The following is a 22894-nucleotide window of genomic DNA, read 5'->3' on the forward strand; positions in this document are numbered from 1 at the left end:
TTCTTCCTTGCTTTTTCAACACGCAGACAAATCTAAAAGCTCAAGGTTTTTTTTTAGCTGAAAAAGAATTTCTTTTTACATTTATGGTCCCCAGAGACAGATTCCTTCTGACTTTTAAGATCCCATAGATTTTTTTTTTCCTAGAGCTAACGTCACTGACATTAGTAACTTTGAATTAAATGTCTGCAACTATTAAAAGAATTGCAGGAAGCTGACGTTCTTGTACCTTACATAATAAATTGGAATATCTTTTTTGATCCATTAAAAGGGGTCTTCCAGCAGTGTAGAACTGCAATTCCCTGCAGCTGGAGGTCTGTGACTTTTAGTGCCTATAATAAAAAGTCCCATTGTTCAGTCAGTCATGAGCACCTTCTAAATGCTCGACTTTTGTTTGAAAAACAGGAGCTTTCAAAGTGTGACATGATTAACAAATATGATGGCAGCAACTGGTACATTCACATGGAAGAGCAAGGTCAAAGAGTTAAAATGAACCAACCTGAAGTAAGTTCACAATCACAGATATGAACTAGGTCAGATAAATTCAAAACAACGATTCTTTACCCTCAAAAAACATGAAGCAATAATTCTGAGTAAAATGTAACTGTGATGTATAAAATCAAAGGTTCATTTATTCACATAATGAATTGTTAAGAAAGATGTGCTTGGTATAAACTAAATACTGTATACCAGGCAAATAGATGTCATCAGACCAGATTGCATTAAACTTTTTTTGAGTGTATATTTTTTATTACGCTGCCCTGGGGGTATTCTTTTTCAGTGGCACCTCCTCCTACTGTCAACTCCCCAAACTGTTTTCTCTATATCACTACAGAATCACACACAGGCTGATGGTAAAAGTAAAGAAACAAATTCAAGTATGTGTTTTGCCACTTTGCCGCTCACTGAGTAGGCACATTGGTTTACTAATTTAAAACAGCTTTTGCTGGCTTGCGGTATTACACTTTGGTTATGATTTACATAATCAATCTTTCATCAATATCTCCCATGAAAGACCAGATGATCTACGCAATGTGTTTTGTTTTTTTTTTTGACTGAAATATCTGACATCTTTTCCGTTAAGAAATTGTTCTTGAAAACTCCTTAAAATCTTCAGCCAGTCTTGTGCAATGATGCTAATGCCTCCATTGTCTTAAACACCACCAGCTGCACCCATGCAACTGCATTAACCTCTTTTCAGCAGATACATGCCCAGTGATGGTAAAAGTGGCTCGATTTCAGTCTCTCAGAGCTGCTTGAATACCTCTAGATACTTTATCTCTTGTTTACATTTTTCTTTTTTGTCTGTCCAGTCTGAACAGTATTAGTTCAGATGAAAGCAAAAGGCACAGTGTCAAGAGCATGGGCTCCGACAGCAGCTCATCGGGCCCGGGCTCTCTCCTGACGGTGGACATGAAGAACTTCAAAGCGTTGTGGAATGAAGAAGTTTATCAAAACAGAGAGAGGTGGAAAGCCCAGGCCGCTAAAGGTATAGTGAAAATATGGTGATTTATGGCCATGGTAAAACTGATCTGTCCAAACAGATCATGACCTTCTCCACAGGAAATTGGCTTAAAAAAGCTGCAATGCTTTCGACTTATTCACAGGGGGGTTTTAACTGGCCTGCACAACAACGGCATTGGTGGGAACATGATCTGTTGAGACATGATGAAATAATACACCACTGCTGATCAGTATGTCAGTGTGGATTAATTTGTATTTAATTTTCTTCATACTACAGTAGCACAAAAAACAATAGACTGAAGCTACATATGTCTTGTGAGTTGGTGGAGACCAAAAACAGAGCTAAAAGAAAGAATGTTAGACTCACATTTAAAGTCCACAAAGTACAGCTCCAGCAAAGTTGCGTTGTGTGTTAACAAAAATCACTGTTTGTTAATCCTCATCTCGAATTTTCCTCATTTAAAGTAAAGAATAAGGAGTTATGAATATTTCTAAACTGCTCCCATACTCCATATTACCTCAGAAGCAGAGGAAAGAGCTAAAAAGGAAGCAGAGGAGCGAGCACAGCAGGAAGAATCGATGGAGCCCCAGGAGGTCCAAGCAGAGTCCGAACAGCCTGAACCAAAGGAGGACAAATTGGAGGGAGAGTCGCCCGAGTCGGAAGAGGTCAGCACACCACCAGATGGTAACACAGGGAAAACAGAGCAGGGAGCACAGCCTGGGAGTGCCACGCACAAGAGCCCCCCACTGCAGAACGGTACTTCCTTTAAACTATGTAATCCCACAGCATGGCCGGCTTTTAAAAGACGTGACCTAAGGCCCGATCCTCTACATGTTGCAGTCAGTACATACAGTTTACTGACATGCAAACTTTTTCTGGGAGCTTAAGTGATCATAAAAGTTTGCAGAACATAGCTAACTTTTCCATGGAATTTGATATTGATCAGTGCATCAGTGTAGTCTTAGATTAACTTCCAAAATGTAACGTTTTAATGAAATCTTCCGAGTACATATGAATGTTTACAAAATATTTGTTAATTCCTAACTAGACTGGACCAAATCCCTCCCTTCAAAGTCAGAATAAAAAACTACCCACCCTTAAAGCAAATCATGGGATCTTTATGTCTCGTTTCATCAAAACACTCTGAAGTCCAGATACTGTGAACAGTATCCCATTTGAGATGAAAAAGCTTCACATCAGCACATATGAAAAGCTGAAATTAAAATATACGTGTCACTTGGACTGACTAATGAGTTTGATGGATTGTTGTAGCTTTTTAATCCAAGAACAGGTTTGTTATTGTATTAGAACAGAATGAGAAACAGAAGGAGGATTTTTTCTATCCAATTTTTTAAATTTTGAAAAAAGAGAACAAATGCAAAGTTCCTTTAATCATATTTTTAGCTTATGAGCATCAAATTTCCCCATTTTTATTTTCCCAGTGTTTGCTTCAAGTTTTAAAATATTATCATATTCAATTTTTCTGACAGTATTATCAGCTTGTTCCATCTCTTTATACAGAGCATTACATTTACACTGAGCAAAATATTCTGTTTGGAATATTTTTTGTCAACTTTCCATCAGATTAAATTCTGTAGATTTGGGGATTGTACATAATTTAATGCTGCCTTCGTTATACAGACCATTCTGTGGGTCTGTATTTTACAATTACTCATTAGGACTATTGCATGTTTTTAAATGCTGATTTTAAATGTATAAGTAAAGTCAGAATAGTAACACAACCATTTCTTTTTTCAGGAGAGCTGTCAGAAGGGGCCGAGTCTCCAGAAGGTGAAGAAGACAAAAACAAACCAGTCGAGGGTGAGTGTAACCCTGCAGCCTGAAGCTACTGATAGAAAATAAAACTGAAATATCTTTATTTCCATCTATGTCTGTATGCAGGGCTGTGGAAAGTATTTGCCCCTTCCAGATTTTTTTTTGTTTGTTTGTTTCAGACTTAAATATTTCAGATTATCAAAACTTTAATAATGGACAAAGACCACCTGATACAAAATGCAGTTTTTAAATGATTATTTCATTTTTAAGAGGAAAAAAAGCTATCCAAACTTACCAGGCACTATGTGAAACAGTAATTACGTCCATACATGTAGTACGTGTACATGATTTAACAATTGTGTATGCATACATGATTGTATGAATGATTGTGATTAACCACATTTTTTGGAAAGCATTCAGAGTTCAGTTTCACTACCCACAATCAGGCCTGATTACTGCCAGAACTGCTGAATCAAGAAATCACTTAAATAGAAACTGTCAAAGTGAAGTAGGCTAGATCTCAAAAAGGAGCCGTGGTATGATTCTCAAAGGAGTCATGCCACAATTTAAAGAAACCGATGAGACACAAACATTTTTTAGTCTGTAAAGCGTTACAAAGTGATTTCTAAGGCTTCCAGACTTTGGCAAACCACAGTGAAAGCCATTATCCACAAATGGTGAAAACATGGAACAGCATAGAACCTTCCCAGAAGCAACAATGACTCATCCAGGAGGTCACAAAAGAAACCAAAACAACATCTACAGAACTGCAGGCCTCACTTGCCTCAGTTAAGGTCAGTGTTCATGATTCAACAACACGAAAGAGACTGAAAAAAATGCCGTCGACCAAAAAATACCAACTTTAACTTTTTGAAAGGTTTTATTCCTGTTGCATCTGTGTAAAACTAACACTGCATTTAAAAAGAACATCATACCAACAGTCGAGCATGGTGGTAGTGTGATGCTCAGGAGCTTCTTTGCTGTTTCAAGACCTGGAGGACTTACTGTAAGTGATGGTACTGTACTGTACATGAATTCTGTTCTCCACCAAAAAATCCTGAAGGAGAACATCCAACCATCAATTCATGCCCTGAAGCTGAAGTTCACTTGAAACATACCAGAAAGACAACTTCTGAATGGCTGAAAAGAGCAAAATGAAAGTTTTGCAGTGGCCTAGTGAAATTCTGGACTTATATCAAATTAAGATGCGTGACTTTAAACAGGCTGTTCGTGCTCAAAAACCCTCCAATGTGGCTGAATTAAAATAATTCTGCAAGGAGGAGTGGGTCAAAATTCCCGAAAGGTGGTGTGAGAGACTCATCGGCAGTTATCACAAATGCTGGATCGCAGTTCTTGCTGCCAAAGGCGACTCAACCAGTTTAGGGAGCAATTACTTTTTCACACAGATGTGGATAAAATGTTTTCCCTTAATAAATGGAATAATTGTTTAAAATCTGCATTTTGCATTTATTTGGGTTATCTTTGTCTAATAATAAAATTGTTTCAGTGATCTGAAACATGTAGTTGTGAGAAATGCAAAAAGAATAAGAACTCACCAAGGGGGCAAATACTTTCCACACAACTGTATCTCCCTTGAAATAAGGTAACTTATTAATTTTGTGAATCACAAAATTATGTGAATATTTGATTCGAAGATAAGACACATATATCATTTATTTCCCTAAATGATTAATATCTCTTTCCTCTTTGCCCCCAAACAGAGGTTGTGATGGAGTAAGTAAGCTGGGGAGTACCAGTGCCACTCTGTTGTCACTGTTGCTGTCAACTTAAACCTGCTTTAAATCTTGCATGGGAGAACTCAGACTCACGTTAGAGAGTCATTAGTTGGACTGTGCCGCCCTCTACAGGACACTGAGAAACAGCCACCTTTGCTTCCCTGTCTTTATAATCAGCCATTTTTTTCTTTTCTTTTGCTTTTATCACGTTTCTGCTCCCAGGCTCTCACGTGCATCATTCTTTTCTTCCTGCTTACTGATAAAGCCAGCTAAGATGATTTAATGACCTTAAAATAAGAGCAGGGGAGAGTGTTTTTTTTCTTTTTTTCTTAAAGTATACCATCGATTTACTTTTCTCCAAGTATGTTCAATAAGTATGTTTCACTCAGCCACATACACGTAGCCATTGTACAAGTCTCACTTTGCCTCAGCAGCTCTCTTCATGGTTTGGTGTAAAACTGAAAACCTTTTTTTTGTGTTTTTAAGCAGTCACATATTTGAATTCTTCAATCACAGACAAAATGCAGACTTGTTTTGAAATGCAGAGTAAATGCACATTCAGAGGGACTCTTATCTGCTACATAGCATGTACAGTATACGGACATGTGTACAGCGCACTAGGTGTACAGCACTACTGTTTTATTCTCACGTAAAACACTCTTCCCCTTTGATTTGGGAGTTCCTGTTGGGAGCTTCTTATGGCCACTGAAGCCACTTTAGACACATTAACACGCAATCTTCACCACCGGTTGTGGCTCATTTTCCTCCTGAACACGTTTACTTCCGTAGTGCTTTCCTCAGACATCGTGAAGTTTTAACACATTTGTGCTCCTTGCAGTCAGGAACATATTGTTGATGTCCTCTTTACTGTATATATTAGACAGTCTGTATATGTCTGGAGAAGGAGTACAAATCTATCCACAATCCACCACAATTTTTGACATAGTTTAAAATAACAGTTGAAAAAAATATGGGAATGCCTCTTGTGCAATTTAAGACATATCACACATGCAAATCCATTCAAGTTTTTGTAAGATATAAAATTCTCTTTTTAGTACTTTTTTTTTTGGTAAAACAATTTGTATTGCTCATGTCACGTATGAATCATGCCCTAGATGTGTGTTAAGATCCTCACAAAGTTTGTCTTCTTCTCGATGCCTTCTTACATGAATGAAAGCTGTAGCAAAAAGTCAACATTGTTTGCTGAAAAATCTTCTATATGTATTTTTGTTTCCTTTTCCAGCACAGTTACATAACAGCAGCTTCACCTTCTAGGTTGTGGGTGTAGTGTTTAATGTACATGTTTACTTTGTGCTCATACACCTATTAGCAGGCTGAATCCATCTGATGCATCAGAGGCTACGAGTCCCCCCTGTATCGCTTCTTGGTTGTTTGCCAAGGTTTTTAAGGCTTGTAATCTTGTGTACAGATGATGCAAATATTGCTTACTGTGCAAATGTAACATATTAAACCACTGCAATGCAGGTTCAGCTTTTACTATTAATGTAATACGTATAATTGGAAGAAAGGAAAAGAAGCATCGCGGCAGTATTTGCAGTATGATGGACATGCTTTCTCCACAATGGTGAACTTTTATTTTATTTTCCTTGCATTCTTTTATGTGGAAATTCCCAAATTGACTGTGTCAAGGTCAAATTCCTGGCATATAGCTGGCTTTTACAATAAGTTGTAAGCATACTATACATGTGTACACAGCTACTGATATGTATAGTATATATTATCCTGCGTTCTAAAAGGGGTTATTACCTTTTTCCCCTTTCATTTTTTTCATTGTAACAGGAACATCAGTTCTCTGGTGGGGTATGGCAGTTTTTCACATGCTGCTTTTTACCTAAAAAAAGGAAAACAAAAGAAAAGAAAAAAATAGAGAGTCATTGGTTATCAGGCCAACTGACTGAATGTGTGCCTCTATCTGTACTTCCGTTTTCACGCCTTTCATCTGTAGGAAAATTTTGTGATGTCATTTTAATCTGTGCTGATCCGGTTAAAGTCAAACAAACCAGTTAATATCTTCCAACACACTCAAGAGTTGAAAAACACACGTTGTCTCTGTAAAGTCAGCAGAAGTAATGTATTTATGATCGCATATTTTGCTCTATTTCATTTAGACGCGTTTATTCTGGCTGTTTTGTGCCGTACGTATGTTGTCCCTCTGTTGTTTTATTGTACCGTTTTGCTCCTCCTTTGTCTTGGAGGATGGATTGTCAAAAACGTGCGTCTGTAACATGTAGGGACTTTTTTTTGTTTCTCCTCTATCTGTGTCACTGTGATGTTTTCTTGCACCAACTTTGAAGTCAGAAAAATTCAAGAGATTCATAAATGTAAATTTCTATTCTAACAGTCTCGCCAAATTAGATTGAAAAGAAAAATTTATTGCATCCTCACAATAGGCTGCTTGGTAAAACAGATTATAGTTGCCCTACTGAGGGACCAACACATGTACAGTCTTGTAGTTTGCTCTACCTTCCACTAGCTACTGTGATAGCCTACTGTATGAATATGTAACAGGAATTTATACCAACCATAATAGGAAACATAGCTGTTATGACATGTAAAGACTTCTGAACATGGTGTTTTGTAATGTTTACTATGAAACAAATCATTTGTTGTTCATTTAATGCTTTTTCCCCTCCTTGTTTAGTCTGATTCACTCTATAATGACTGATCTCAAACTGTTGAAATGACTGAGGTTAGATGGGTTTGAAAGATTTGTGTGCGCGCGTGTGTGCGTGCGTCTTTGTGTGTGAGAAACCGCCACAAAATACTTAATGTGCATTTTCTGATCTCCTCACTGTGATCTTCTCTGTTGATGAGAGTATGATGAGATGAGTGTTTGTGGGAGAGAAACAAAAAGTGATGCAGTGGACTGTGTAAACCTGAGTGAACAATTCATTTTGAATCTATTCTAGTATTAGTTTTAAATGCTCCATCAGGCCAATACTCCTGATATGTTTGCTTTTATAAAAAGCATTCATAATATCAAAGTTAAATTGAGACAAAAAGGATAGGTGACATAAAAATAATAATTTTAAAGATGTTGAATTTCACTTTGTTCTGTACTACTCTCTACTACATCCCTGAATAAACAGACTGACTGAGTGTGTGTGCGTGTGTGTGTGCGCGTGTGTGTGTGTTGCTGTCCCATGCCGGCCAGGCGGCCGTGTGTGCCACCATGCTCTGTGACTGCACAGCCGTATCAATAAATCTTGATTCAAAGGGCTCAGATCATGTCTGCCTGTCTTCATTTCTGCAAAACACCATCTGACATTTTTAAAGATATAAAGATACTCTACATATTTTATACATAAGAGTATCTTTTTCAAGAAAATGACCGGAGCAGTTATATATATAAAAGTCATCACTGAATCATGGTGAAAATTTCAAATCACTGGGTTAGAATATATAAAAGTAATTTTTCTTACATGACACAGGATGTTGATGATCACATAAATGGCTTTACAGATCATCATCTACATGTTGTAGCTGTTTACTGTCACCAGGGGACAGTAAAAATATGTGAAACAGCCAGTTTGTGGGCTGTGCTGCTTTTGGCCTCACAGACAACAGTCCTGATCTGTGTTAAACCTGCATTGTTTTCTTTCATTTTCTTTTACCAGTCAGGGGCAAAACTTCTGGTTTCAAAGACTTCTGGTCCCATAGAAGCCTATGAGAAAACAGCACTTGGACTTGACCTGCACAAACACTTTCCTGATGGGTTTATGGGCTCAGTCTTTCATTTCAGGTCATACTGCTGTAAATAAAATGGTAATAAGCATAAGAGAATGTCACAGCAAGTGGATCCACATGTTTGATTTGGTAGATTTTTACACCAGATCTCTTTTCAGACATGACCCTCTAAGAAAGTTTGTCTCCTCTTTTGATTAAACCACATTGCAGATGTGTAAACTACTAAAAGCCATTAATTAATTAGAGCCATTAATAAAGTTTTAAATCTATCTGAATTTGGGTCATTCAAGTCGCCAGCAAGGTGGATTATCTGGGATATGTCCATTGACTTGGGACAGGATTTTAGTTTTGGTGAGTGAATGTTTATTTGCCTGCTAGTTACATTTCTAATATTTCACCGGTGTCTGTGTCTGTAGTTTATGGAGATACATTTCTAACCAAAGTTGTTAGGATTAACAGTTTCTCCCCCTTATACCAATATGGGTACTTTTGGCTCCAGAAAGACCCATGTGGTCGGGTCCAGACACTAATTTGTGACACCATGGAGGTTATGTCTAGCTTTTATACTGTGTACAGTAAAGGTGGGAAGTAACAAAGTACAAGTACTGCAACACTCGATGACAGCATGTGGGGCATATTATAAAGTGTTATCTAAGTACTAAATACTTCTGTGCTGCTTGGCATAAAGTGTGTCTGTTAGCTAAAGGTACAGTTGTGTATGTATGTATGTATATATATATATATATATATATATATATATATATATATATATATATATACGTATATATATATATATATACGTATATATGTATATATACGTATATATGTATATATATATATATATATATATATATATATATATAAAACTTTAATTGGAGATGGAAAAAGAAAACAGGACAAAAAAGCAAGAAGAGAGGATGTGTTTAAAGGTAAGAACTGCAGTGATATTTGATGAACTGGAAATTTAAAGCTTACATTTAATGTCCCTATTAATTTTAGCATTTGTTTTTAATAAACATAAGATCCATACATGTGTTGGTGAAGTTATGTTCTGTCAGATGCACTGTAAAACAAAGTGAAGTATGCTAGCTGTGCGTTTTTCAGTTTGGAGGGAAATACTAGGACGTCTAATGCAGGCCACACTGTCTAGTTTGCACTACTGCAGTTACAGTTAGGCACTGTACTGGGGTGGTGCAGCTCATTTGTGGTGTTCATGGTTAATGTTGGCGTAGATCAAAGTTTACAGATATCAGATTAAGTTTAAGATGATGACTGATTCACTGAATTCTACCTTTTATAGTACTAGTACTAGTTTATATTGTTTAAGTTGGAGTTGGAAATGAGCCTCAATAGCTCATTTAACATCTGCAACAAGAGCAGCAGCACAGGTCAGCTGCACAAAAACTACTGCCACTCACAACAGAAATTATTCTGACTTTTAATAATTGATTCATTTCCCCACAATGAGTCACTACAACCAGCCTTGGAGTTCCTGCACCACACCCCACACTTTAAGGTGTGGAAACAAAGTCATCCATCCAAAAATGTATTAACACAGCCAAAAGCAAAAAGAGCTATTAAATAAATAAATTCTTTGTTCTACGTGACAGATGTTTAAACAGTCAACATTCATTAGAATAAGAATTTAAGTTGAAAAAAGTTTCTATTTCCTTAATATTATTTTATTTTAGCTTTGCACAAAAATATCTGGTAGAAATGTGCTCCAAAGATGTTTTACTTTTACACTTTCAGAAATTTTCAGAGTCTGTACTTTTTTACTTTAACCCAAGTAAAGAAGTTGAATGAATATTTTCAACAGTATATTCACTACTAACCTTTTTGTGCATACATTTGCCAATTATGTTGTACATTCATAAGGTAGATGAACTCATCAAAGTCCAATATAAAATATGGAATTCTTAAAATCGTGAGTTATGCAAAACTTAAGGAAGAAAGTCCAACAGTGGAGCTGAGATGAGCATAACAGATCTGGCTTAAGCTGCAAAATACAGGAGAATCTGCATCTCAAATTAGGAGTGTTAACTTTGTAAAGTATGAAAGGAAAAGTTTTCTGCCAGAAAGTTTTATTTTCTTTACAGTGTTCAGTCACACTTTAGTTAGATTAAGGTGATGGTGTATAACAGACTTTGAGCAATGTTTTCTCTTATGTGGTGTCAGCAGGCACTTTTATACACTCACCAGCCACTTCATTAGGTACACCTGTTCAACCACTGATTAATGCAAGTATCCAGTGAGCCGATCACATGGCAGCAACTCAGTGCATTTAGGCATCAGAATGAGGAAGAAAGGTGATTTAAGTGATATTGAAATTGGCATGGTTGTTGGTGCCAAATAGGATTTTCCCATACTACCACCTCTGGAATTTACAGACTAGTCTGAAAATCTAAATTTTTTATTTATTTATTTATTTTTTGCCTGTCCCATTTGGTTCTTTAGACCAACAAGGATACCCAATGGATTTACTTTGCCAAATGGATCATCACGGCCTTGCCGTATTGGTCCATTTGATCGACCTTTGTTGTTATTATTTATTTTATTTTCAGTTGTTACAGACGGGACAGACATGACTGAGGGATAGGAAAGGGAGAAAGAAAGATGAAGGAAAAGAAAAACAGAAGGGAAGAGGGTCAGTGAGAAAGGGCACTTAAAAAGAGAAAGAGAAAAAAAATCTCCTGGATCACCTGTTGAGAGAAAAAGAAGAGAAAACAAGCAAAAACAACAGAGCAACATACTAAACACAACACCATCACGTTAATCCAGCTAAGTGTAAACAGCAGTAAATACTAAATATTGAATGTTGTTGTGCAGCACGTAGGACCGACAGCGGACAATGTGCTTGGAAATAGCAGCCAATAAAGGTGTAGTTTATGTCTATGAACAGTGAACACCCGTGTGGATCAGTGCGCTGGTATTCAAAAGGTTTCCCCATGTAATGGGGTCCTGTCCCCCAGGGCATAAAGCAGGCATGGAGGAGATCCAGGCTCCAGACATCCAGAGGCCCCAGAGTGCGAGAGCCCAAGGAGGACCACCGGAGGGGCATCCGTGCCACCCTCCTGGGAAAATCTAAATATTAAATATCCAGTGAGCGAGTGAAGCTGCTGAGAAATGATGTAATGGAGTGGGGATGTTTTCTTGGCACACTTCAGGCCTCTTAGTAACAACTGAGCATTATTTAAACACAACAGACCACCCAAGCATTGTTGCTGATCATGTCCATCCCTTTACGACCATAGTGTAACCATTTCCTGATGGCTGCTTCTAGCAAGATAACAGGCTATGTCATAAAGCTTAAAGCTCATATTAACGGAAAATCTGCATCATGGATCTGCAAATCTGCAGCAACTGTGTTTTGCTATTATGTCAATATGGGCCCAACTCTCTGAGAAACGTTTGCAGCACCTTGTTGAATCTATGCCAAAAAGAATTAAGCAAGGAGTACCTAATAAAGTCTATATGTGACAGGTTAGTACACATAATTGGTAAGCTACCACAGGTGCAATTCTACGTTTGCCAAGGTAGCTATGTTTGGAAACCTCCCAGAATGCACTGGAGCAATAGCAGCATGTATTTACAAGTCGTTTTATGCACATTCCCAATAGTCCTGCATTTTGGAGTGTTACACAATATTTCACAATATGTCACTCAGAAATGTCCTCGTGCCTATTGTTTTAGTGTTTAAATGTCCCATTTTAAAATGTCAAATTAAATGCCATGTGTTCTGTCATTGTCATTTTAAGATAACTTTATCATAATGCTTCTTCTTTTTTTTTTAGATTTACATACACACGATACACATGTAAAGAAAAAAAAGAAATTTTTGTCTTTGTCCGATATTGTTAATATTTACTGAGTGTGCGCGGTATGTTGTATGTTTAAATGACAATAACTGTATCTTGCTAATACACAGTCCACTAGGTGTCTCTGTTAGACCTCGAATTAAACTGCAGCTCCACCAACAGCACAGCTCTCTCCCTCGGAGGGCCTGTGGTACTAAAAATGATCAACGGACTTGATGTATATTGTGTCACTCTCCCAAGATAGTCCATGTATAGCTCTTTATCCACCATATAGGCAACTCCACAAACATTACACCGTGACTGCATATTTATCACCAGTAGCATGCATATTCATGGGCAGGTTGATGGAGCTCGTGGAGGGATGTGTATGAGTTCTCAGCTCAGTGCTGAGTGCCGGAGCAGAAGGCGAATGTTAATTCAATTATACGGCAGCTGTTCCTTGGTGCCCATGGCCACTGTGTTTGCACTAGAACAGAAATCTTGTATTAGGTCCCTAGCCATAAAAGACCGTTGCCAGGCATGAGAATGGAGACTGCCTGTAACCAAAAGCCATCAACAGTATTTTAAAGAGCTTTTAATGCCTATTTTTGGCTTGATTGAGGAATCTGGTGCTGCTGAAATGTAAGATTTGAGAGATTTTTGCCGCTGCTGTTGTTGTTTTGGCTCACTATTGATTTACAGAGCTGTTGTTGTTTTTTGTAGTTGCTCTATTAAAGCAGCTTGGAAGTATAATGTGCAAATGGGTTTCCTTGCTGTATTAACTCCAGTCAAGGGTGACTGAATAGAGTGTGCATCCTGTGGTGATTGTTTCATCATATTGTCACTCTTTTCTTACTTTGTGCATGTGCACTGTGGAGTCATGCTCATGACTTGTATGTTTTAGGTCTTCAAATGTGCTCAAACAGAAGTCCGTACACGTCATGAAAAGAAGTGCATTCAGCAAAGGGCTACGTGCATACAGTGTGAGGGAGCGTGTGCTGGTATTCGTGGTCCTCCCCACCTCCTGTCCGGGGCTCGGGCTTAGCTCCAGTTCTGCTTGATGCAGGAAGAGTAGGAGGAAGTGTGGTGGGAGGAGGGTGTGAAGGCATCCACCGGCCCTTACCTTCGTTACCCGGCTGTCTGAGACTTGCTCTGTGTAATTTAATCACACAGCCGCTGGCAGGAACCGCTGCTCTGATGTTACCTGGACCTGTTTGCTTTTCTTTCATCAAAAGGAAAACAGCCACACCTGCACAGTGGCTATGCTCAACTGCACATTGCATATTAATAATAACAGCAGCACTGATGTCACTGATGTGGAAACTCATACACCCTTAGACTCATACGCTCAAATGCAATGTTAATAAAAAGAGAAAAGATTATTTTCATCAATGATGTTGCTTTATAAAATAGACACAAATGCTCCCAGGACTCAAGAGTGAGTTCTGCAAATCGCTTGTGTTGTAACATTATCAATCTACAATCTAAATATGTTCAGTTTACCATCACATAAGAAAACAAATGGACTAATGCGATGGTACTACACTGAAGCAAACCAACGATTGACCTTTCAGGACACCATTCTCTAACCTAACCAGAATTAACAGCACGCTTTTGCCACTTAACTACACGCGGTCGTGTGATTCGGTGTGTGAAGTAGACATTGCATATCAAGCTGTTTAATAAAAATTAAACCCTTTCTATCCACTGGAAGGCGCACAGAGCTGTATTTAGAGTGACTGATCGAGAGCCCAGAATCAAAGGGGCCTGTGGCATGAGCTGCTAGTGTGTCTGGGAATTGGCCCAAATCTTAAAGAGCCAAGCTTTCCTCATCTTGACTGGGGGCCGACCCCCAAATAGGAAGAAGCTATTTCTACTGGCAGCCAAGTGGTTGCTTTTCTGGAAGCCTGTCAGGTGAGGAGTGGTGGCTGCCAACTGTAACCCCCTCAGGTGGGCACAGGGGGCAGGACAGACCCTCATCATGGCTGCAGCATTGTGACACACAGCAGATGATGCAAGTCACAGAGGGCACTGAGCTCCCTAATGTCTCAAGACAAAGATCCTCTGCAAAAGACTACAGCGGTAATGGCTTAGAAAAACTCCAACATCCCAGACAACTGTGAGCAGCTCATTTGGAAGAGCAGCAAATGCAAGCGTGAACACGTTTTAATTCAGAAAGCAGTTGTTTAGTTATGCATACAGGAGCTGTAGAAATATGGTTTGTTGCTATGTTGTTTGGTCACTACTGACCTTCACAATGTGTTTCTACAATGTTTTACTTTAAATAAAAATAATAATAATAAAAAAACATCTGAAAATAATCTTTGAGCCTTCAGCACTCATAATGGCATTTTCATATTTTCTGATATGTTATACTCTAAAAATAAATCACTAATTAAATCAATATTGTTCCAGCCACCTGCTGTTGTTCAGTCCTCTGTTGTGGATTAGTGTGACTATACCGGAGGTTTCCTGTGTTTTGAAGAGTTGTCTTGAACACTGCATATATTATTATTATAAATCTTTACACCACCTTACCTAAGTACACAAATGCAATTTTGCCTCAGTCTTTATATAAAAGACAAGTCCTCACGCTGGGAGATGGGTGACTTGTTTTAATTGATACTGTACGTCAGTTTTTGCTAATTTCTTACAAATTTTTAATTATAAGAAGGTGAATGATAAATTTTAAATCATTTTCAAATGAAGAAATCCTCCATGTTAATAATACATTTTGCCATTTACCATTTATGGAAACTTAAAAATAATCTGCTTTATCTGCTTTAAAAAGAGCAGATAATGTACTGACAGAAAATTACAAGGATGTTTTAAAGTGATGGTTTTATTTTATCTAACATTCATTGGACCCACGTTATTACTCATTCTTAATTTCCTGAATGTTGGTCGAACATTTTTTTTAGCTTGTACCTTCTATTAAAAGATATATCAAAAGTATTTTGTGTTCAGCTGCAAACTAAATACATCCAATGTGAGAACTGAACTGGCCCTGTGAGTGATGTCACTGTACTAAAAGCCTGTTATCTTTTGCTTGCATTTACAGATGTTTCTTTGTTATGTTTACTGTATTTTTTCAGATTACATGGTGCATGAAATTGTAAAGAAACAAAATTATTTATGCAATTTTTTTATACAACTGAAAAATGATCTTTGGTGATGGACCCCTAAGCATTAATCCTTGCTTTCAAAACTTCCCCTCAGAAATGAACAAACATTAATCACATTAATGAAATGAACAAGCACATTAATAAGGCTGTTTTGACCATCTTAAATACCTCTTCCATTGATAGAAAGCAGTTCTGTGGCACAGAGATGGTACCATCCCAGCATTGGGAGGAAGAGCTGAGAATTCCTGTCTTAAAATGAAAACAAACAAACGTGTGAGTGTTTTATTATCCTTCAATAACCTTCAGCATAACAGACCTGTTAAGTGATGTGGACTTCCTAGATCATTTTTCATGTTTCACAGGTACCTCGGGCAATAACCTTCATTAAAGCCTGACTGTAAAGCCCCAACACTCACAGTCTTTGTTCTAAGCCCAGTTCATTCCTCTAGACTTCAGCACATATATATATCTCCAAATATTCATTTAATGTTGGACAGTGAATTAAAAACAGTTTAGATGATTGGCTTTTAAATAAATATTAAAGGTAAAACACTGCTCTGTTGACCAGCACATTAGAAAGCTGAAACTCTTATTTATGACGACAAGAAACAGGAACGGGGTTAGAAACTTGGTAACCCATGACCCATGAATTCAGGGAGTAATCATGTCTATCTGTTAGACTATAACTGAGCATCCACTTGCATGTGGCTGACCACATATTTTGATGCTGGTCATAAATGTGTTGGGATACCAACTAAGATGAATTTCAGTCTGTTAAGACTCAAATATATACATTTTAAATAACCTTTTTAAGCAGCTGTGTGTTAGTGGCAGCCAGTAAATGAAAGATGGAGTAGTCTGTGAAGACAATGAGGAAGTTCAGCAGGGTGGAAAACAATCTGATTTAAATTAATAAAATAAATTAACATCACATTTTATTGAAGTCTATCAGAAAACAACTCTACTATTGTAATCTCTGACCTCAGCAAGTAGTTCCCTGATGATCTCGATCGCTAATTTCACGTCTTCTTTACTAAAACATGATGTTAATTATGCAAATTATGTTCCCTGAAAAAGAGGATAATGTAGAGTATGCTTTTAAGCTTGCAAAAAGTCACGACCTTGTGACTACCAAAGCTTCAAAAAGTGGGCTTAAAAAAATCACTGGGTAGGGTCACTGTGGTTTTGTCCATCATATATAGACTGTCAGCAAATGACATTTAAGTCTGCACCCTTACAATCAAAAGAACATTATTTCCATTTGCTGTAATTTTATATTTGGTATGGCACCCTGCCTTTCCATGTGTAGATGGGGTGGAGAGGAGCAGCAACATAACAGTACCATCGGTAATGAGAGAAATGACAATGATTTGGTAAGATATAGTGCAAAAGAAGGAGCTGTGTGTAGAGGTGGGTGGCAAAGTGGCTTGCAGCTACGCAGAAGCTGTGAGCAGGCTAAAGCAGCGTAAATAGCACGCCCTATGTGAGATTTATCAATCGGATGTGTAAAAGATTATCAGCTGATCCTTCAGGACTGGCACTGAGATTTGGACAGAGCCAAACACCGCTAAGCCAACCTTCTACCATCTTTTTCATATTTAATAAGCAGACAGGAGAGTGATACTCAATTTTCATTTGGCAAGACAATGTTTATGCACATTTGCCAAAATGTTTTCTTTATCAGTGAATATGAGCTCTGTTAGGAAAATCTTGTGAGACCTGGTTTTCAGATGTCTTTTTGCAGAAATATTTATTGTAGATTTTGTACCCAGAACAAGGAGGATGACATGTTTTTTTTTACAGAACATATCACCCAGCTCTTAAGGGTGTCCTCTCAAATGGAGCATTTATATCTTTTTAACAGTTTACCCTCCCTTCCTGACTAAAACTGAAAGCAAGCTTAAGCCTACACCAAAAATTGACACTAAAAGTAATGAGATGAATGTGTCTGCAGGCTGGTGACAGTTGACACAATAGTATCTACCACTACCACTACAAAGTAAACTGAAAACTAAAAATGATCAAATTCAATTATTTCTCTTTTATGTTCAAACTGTTCAGTTTCAAAAGGGATCGGGGAAATGAGGAAGCTTTCAGTTTTATTTATAAAGAACTTTAAAAATTCCAAAGTGCCTTACAGCAAACATAAAGGACAACAGAAAAACAAAAGAAGGCAAAAGAGACCACAGGAGATGAGCGGAAAACTAAAAACAAAACAAAAAAAATAAGAACTGCTGGAATGGATGAGGACATTAAAAAAAAGTGAAAAGTGAAGCCAGGGGGAAAGGAAGAAAAAGTCATATCAACACCAAAAGTGTCAATTAGGTGAGGAAACAGCATCACAGCCCTGTCAATCATATCATCCCAGGCCTTTGAGGAAAAAAATCCTGAGCTGTTACAAAAAAAAATGTGTAAAAGTTGGCAAATCCCTGAAGTCATGCACACGCTAAAAACACTTGAAATTTTTGATCCCTCAGTAAAGTAAAATAGCACTCTGTCTGCTGCCTTATGCATCATGTTCATGTCTCTCCACCTATGCTCTGTGTCGACACACTGTATATAGTTGCTGGTGTCAGACGCCACCGCCTCTGTTTTTCTACTGCAGCAAATAGTATTTCTCATCCATATCATGCAATGCTTATATAAAAGTAAAGATGTGAGTCTTACTTAAATATGATATCTGACACATTTTTATTCATCTTATCACTTTCTGTGTATGGAAGTGTGGCTTTCTACCACAACAGATTGTCACAGCCACTTTGAGCGTGTGTGAACAGATTGTGCTTTGAAAAAGAAACGAGCGCCTGCAGCAACATCTCACGTCTGCGTCCCGACTCTGTCTGAAAACGGGACCAACATCTTTACATTATACATTTTCAAAAACATATCCATTATTCATATCTCCATATTTTAATGCTATTAGCACTTCTGTGCCACCCACCTAAATACCTGGGTGTCTGCTATCAAAGGAGCAGTGACAGTCTGAGTTACTTTGTGCATAAAGAAATGAGTTGAGATTAAGAAAGCGGTGCAGTGGTCGACCATCACATAAAATTTAATTAGATCTGTGAGGTGATTTTATTGCTGTATACTGGGGCATTTTAGATTCAAAACACAAAAGGACTCTGGAGAAAGTTCCCTTTTACCTCGAACCAGAGTGGTTTTGTTGATAGGTAACAAGGCAAGTGCACACACATACACATACAATGCTCCACCTGTGTGGGTGGGGTGTGTGGCCACTCAGCAGCTGAGTGGGGCAGCATATGGAGTTTCTAATTGGGTAGAACAGCACAGCTGGAGGACTCCAGTCCAGGACCTGGCCTCTGGTAATCAGTCCCACAATCCTCAGCCCTCCTCTGCACATCCACCGGGCTGCATGCAAGCCACTGATAGGCGGGCAGGTGGGGTTCAGTCTCAACACTGTAACCAACAAGAAACTTGTCCACTTAGAGGTTTTCAGCTGGAGCATGACTCAATGTAGACTAATGTCACACAGCGTGCAATAAGACCTCATTCATGAATTTAAGGCAAAATATCAAAATTAAAAGAGCTCAGAATTCTGAACGGCTCCTGTTTCAGCAATGCTTGCATGCGTGCAGTACTTTACTGCTGTGAATGGTCAAGGCAGAGACCGTTTTATTGCTTTATATAATATGATGTGATAAGGTCTTTTATTTTATGAGCTGTGTAAAAAAGTAATGAGAAAAGTAGCCAGTAACTTCAAATTAAAACATATTGTGTAATATATAATAAATCCATCCATCCATCCACTTTTCTCCTGTTTATCTGAATTATGGGCTCAGTCTTTACTATGGACTTTTCCAGGAGGACAACAACGTGATGCAATCTTTCCATTGTGCCCAGAGTGTGCCCTAGATTTTTTAAATTTTCTTTTTACCTTTTTCTTTTTTTAATGTATGTGTGTATTATATGGACACATAAATCTAAAATAAGTATGTGTCCTTTCTTCTCATGATATAGCCATGTTTAATCCAAAAATGAGGGCTCAATTTTTTTAAACTCCCTGCATACCAGAGTGCTTAATGTTAACTGTTTTCTCCCCTGCCGATGTCAGTATCAAGTCATGGAGTGATTGCTCCACAACAAAGAAATAAAAATCACAAATTCTTCTTTGTTTTGTTTTTGTTTTCATTTATTTATTTATTTTCCAATATGCTGAGATTGCAAACTGGGTTCTGCTTGTCAGGTTTTACAAATGTTTCCCAGAAAATGATGGCAATCACCTCACACTGTTTCCACGTCCATTAAATGCTTAATATGATCGAAAGCTTAAATTCCTAACCAAAGCCTTTTTCAATAAATATTGTTTTTATTCTGGATATGTGAAGCACAATGTTCATAGAAACTCCTGGAAACAGACCAGCATTACTATTGTAGTAACAGAAAATGAGCAGACAAACAAACAAACATAAAGCCTGTTGTATTTGTAAACAATGCATTTACATAGTAATAATAATAACAATCATAATAAAAAAAAAAATTTTTTTGGTTTTCTTTGTTTGCAAGTTGCAAGCATTCATGCTCAGTCTATTGGTAAAACATCCACTGCATTCTACTGCGCACAATATCTGGTCACAATTACAAAAGTATTAATTATTTTGCTCATATTTATGCTTGGGCATTAAAATCACTACTGTTCAGAAAGAGTTAGGGCTTCATTAGGAATGTAAAACAGTTAAAACTGACTTACTTTAACTTATTTACTTAAAATTCAGTTTTTGTTCTCATTATATTTCGTGACTGATTCTGTAGGTTGTGCAGCTTGGTCTATTTAAATGTAGGGGAAAAGAGTAAAAAGGACAGTATATTCTTGAGGCTTTACAAAAGAGCAAAATAGATTTGGGAGGATGCTATCATCAACACTAAAAGGATAAATGTGCCAACAACAGGTTTATGGTGTGAATTATTATCAACAACAACTGAAGTGTTCATCTGGGTATCAACAAGTACTCAAAATAAATGGCTCGCACTCGTATGTGGCACTTTGTAAGCACTTCCTCATTTAGCTTTTGTGTTTTGAGTTGGGGTAATTGTACATGCAGCTCAGTTTAAGGCAATGCAATAAAAATACCACTGAGACACTGAAAATTGGCATTAAAGGCTTCATTACATCGTCAGTGTGAGATCAGAGTCAGACGCAGAGATTTTTTTCTAAAGAAACTCCACGTTACATTTCGGACAGGATCACGTTTTACTACCACACCGTTGCCATCTTTTTCAACCACTTCACCTGACACTCATCATCCAGACACAATTTCCCCTTAACTGCTGACATCAATTGAGAAATGCTTGCAACTCAGCGTGCGATCCATGGCGCCTTCATTTGCAGCTCTGCACCACGCACCGTGCCTATAAAAGCTGATAATGTGATAATTAAAAGAGCTGACAGCAAGAACTGTCAGCGAGACACTCTGATTTACCAACCTCTGCTATTTATTAAACCTCTCAAATTACAATGCTTCCACCCTTGAAGTGTACACGTATTATATCAAATGCAATAATGACTGAATTTAGAGCTGCTGTGAATGAAGAAGAAGTTAAGGAGTCTGGGTGGATGACAGCTTGATAAAATCTGCCCAGTAAACATCTGAAACAAGGGTTTCTAACACACAAAAGATCACTGCCATGTCTTTCTCTCTCTCTCTCTCAACCACACCATGATTTATTACCTGAAAAGACAAGAGAACTAATTAGTGAGTAATTAATTAATATAAATTTGCATATTTGCATTTGCAATTAGTGCAGTCAACTGATTAGTCTGAGATGGGGAGTTTGACTCTTCAGTATGTATGTGTGTGTGTGTGTGTGTGTGTGTGCTGGACCAGAACGCTGAGCAGACCAGCTGAGGCATTTTTGGGGGAAGGCAGTGATGCTTTTTTTCTTTCATAGATCTATACATGTACTTTGGATGTGTTCTTGTAAAGTATATGTGCTGGCCCACATGCACACTAGCCTGTCTCACACACATTAGGCTAAGTGTTTGCACATTCGGTGCTGTGTGTACATGCTGTCATTGTCACCGTAGAAACTGCGACTTACTTGGGCCTCAGTGCTCGGAAGTCAAACCAAGATGTAATCAGCTCTCCGTGGCTCATTCTGCTGATCGATGTCTTGTAATGTCCAATACAGAGAGATTGATAAGTTGTTTTAATTGATTATCCTTTCAACAAGGTCATTCACACACATACATTTGCATGTGTGTGTGAATCAGTGTGCTTGTGTATGTGTGTTCCACATAACTGAGGTGTGCATATACCCATATCGAGTGCCAGCTGTGCCCCAGTGTGGAATTGGCAGCGTGCCACTGGGCCTTTTCCACTGGGTGTGCTTAATGTCTATGGTACTGAGGTACCAACACTGCGCAAGCCACCTCTTTACCATCCTTTGCATTTAAGGTTTCTGTAGGAATTTCTTAAACCATTTTGAACCTACCTGTTTTTTACTATCTTTGCCATCACAGTAAGCTGAATATCGTGGAGATTTGGACTTGTACTTGGATAAGGAAAGGCATCTCTGGAAAATGTGAAAACTATTTTATTTCACAGACCCAACAATCAAATATTGTTCACCAGATAAATAGATGACCTCTTTTGGATTGGGCTAACTATAGAAATCTTAGTGTTGGTTGTCTCAAAGACATTAAAATAAGTAAACAATAATAAAATACGGGAAAGCCTAACTGCATTGCTGGATACCACTCGAGTTAATATGTTACCTTTCTAATATATAAACATAAAATGAGAAAACTTAACTTAAAATAAAAGATTTCGAAAGTTAAGAATTAAAATGGCTTTTCAAACAGGTTCTAAAAGTGTCTAATGATGGAGAGGTCCCGATGCAAAGGGGCAGTTTGTTCCACAGTTTCTGAGCTGCAAAGGCTCGATCTCCTCTGTGCTTTAATCTGGAGCTCGGGACAGCTAGGAACATTTGCTCAGCTTCAGACTTCAGTAATCTGGAGGGAGCATACCAACTTCAAAGGTTAGAGAGGTAAAAAGTTGCCAACCCAAGCAATGCCTAAAAAACAATTATGAAATCAGTTCAAAATCTGACTGGCAGCCAGAATAGTGATGGTAATATGGGAGATATGACCTTAGACCCAAACACTCCATCTATGTAGGTAACAATCATTATGTATACTTTCTATGCACTCCAGCTTAAGTACATTGTTTGCTAACTGCATTAACAGCTTCTCCTTTGTTTCTTGAGAGGAGAATTTAAAAAATTATTAATTAACTAACTAAGCGTTTTAGAAGTAACCCTTCCCTTTGC

At 37.9% G+C, this 22894-nt stretch overlaps 1 protein-coding gene across 6 annotated transcripts in view; it reads left to right on the top strand.

Moving 5' to 3' along the window:
• pde1cb (phosphodiesterase 1C, calmodulin-dependent b) overlaps positions 1 to 8220 on the top strand; it is a 105730-nt gene extending 97510 nt beyond the window's left edge. For 5 of the 6 annotated variants that reach the window (XM_035908344.2, XM_006792163.3, XM_006792165.3 and 2 more), the window contains 4 exons: positions 1311 to 1486; positions 1985 to 2218; positions 3221 to 3283; positions 4960 to 8220. In XM_035908344.2, coding sequence (XP_035764237.2) covers positions 1311 to 1486; positions 1985 to 2218; positions 3221 to 3283; positions 4960 to 4976 — 490 coding nt within the window. In that variant the 3' untranslated portion in view covers positions 4977 to 8220. The remainder of the gene's footprint in view (positions 1 to 1310; positions 1487 to 1984; positions 2219 to 3220; positions 3284 to 4959) is intronic. The other variant, XM_087831267.1, reaches the window with a different exon arrangement.
• The last annotated feature ends 14674 nt before the right edge of the window (positions 8221 to 22894 follow it).

The sequence above is a fragment of the Neolamprologus brichardi genome, chromosome 18 (assembly GCF_056152115.1).
Source record: "Neolamprologus brichardi isolate AB-2024 chromosome 18, ASM5615211v1, whole genome shotgun sequence".
Taxonomy (NCBI): domain Eukaryota; kingdom Metazoa; phylum Chordata; class Actinopteri; order Cichliformes; family Cichlidae; genus Neolamprologus; species Neolamprologus brichardi.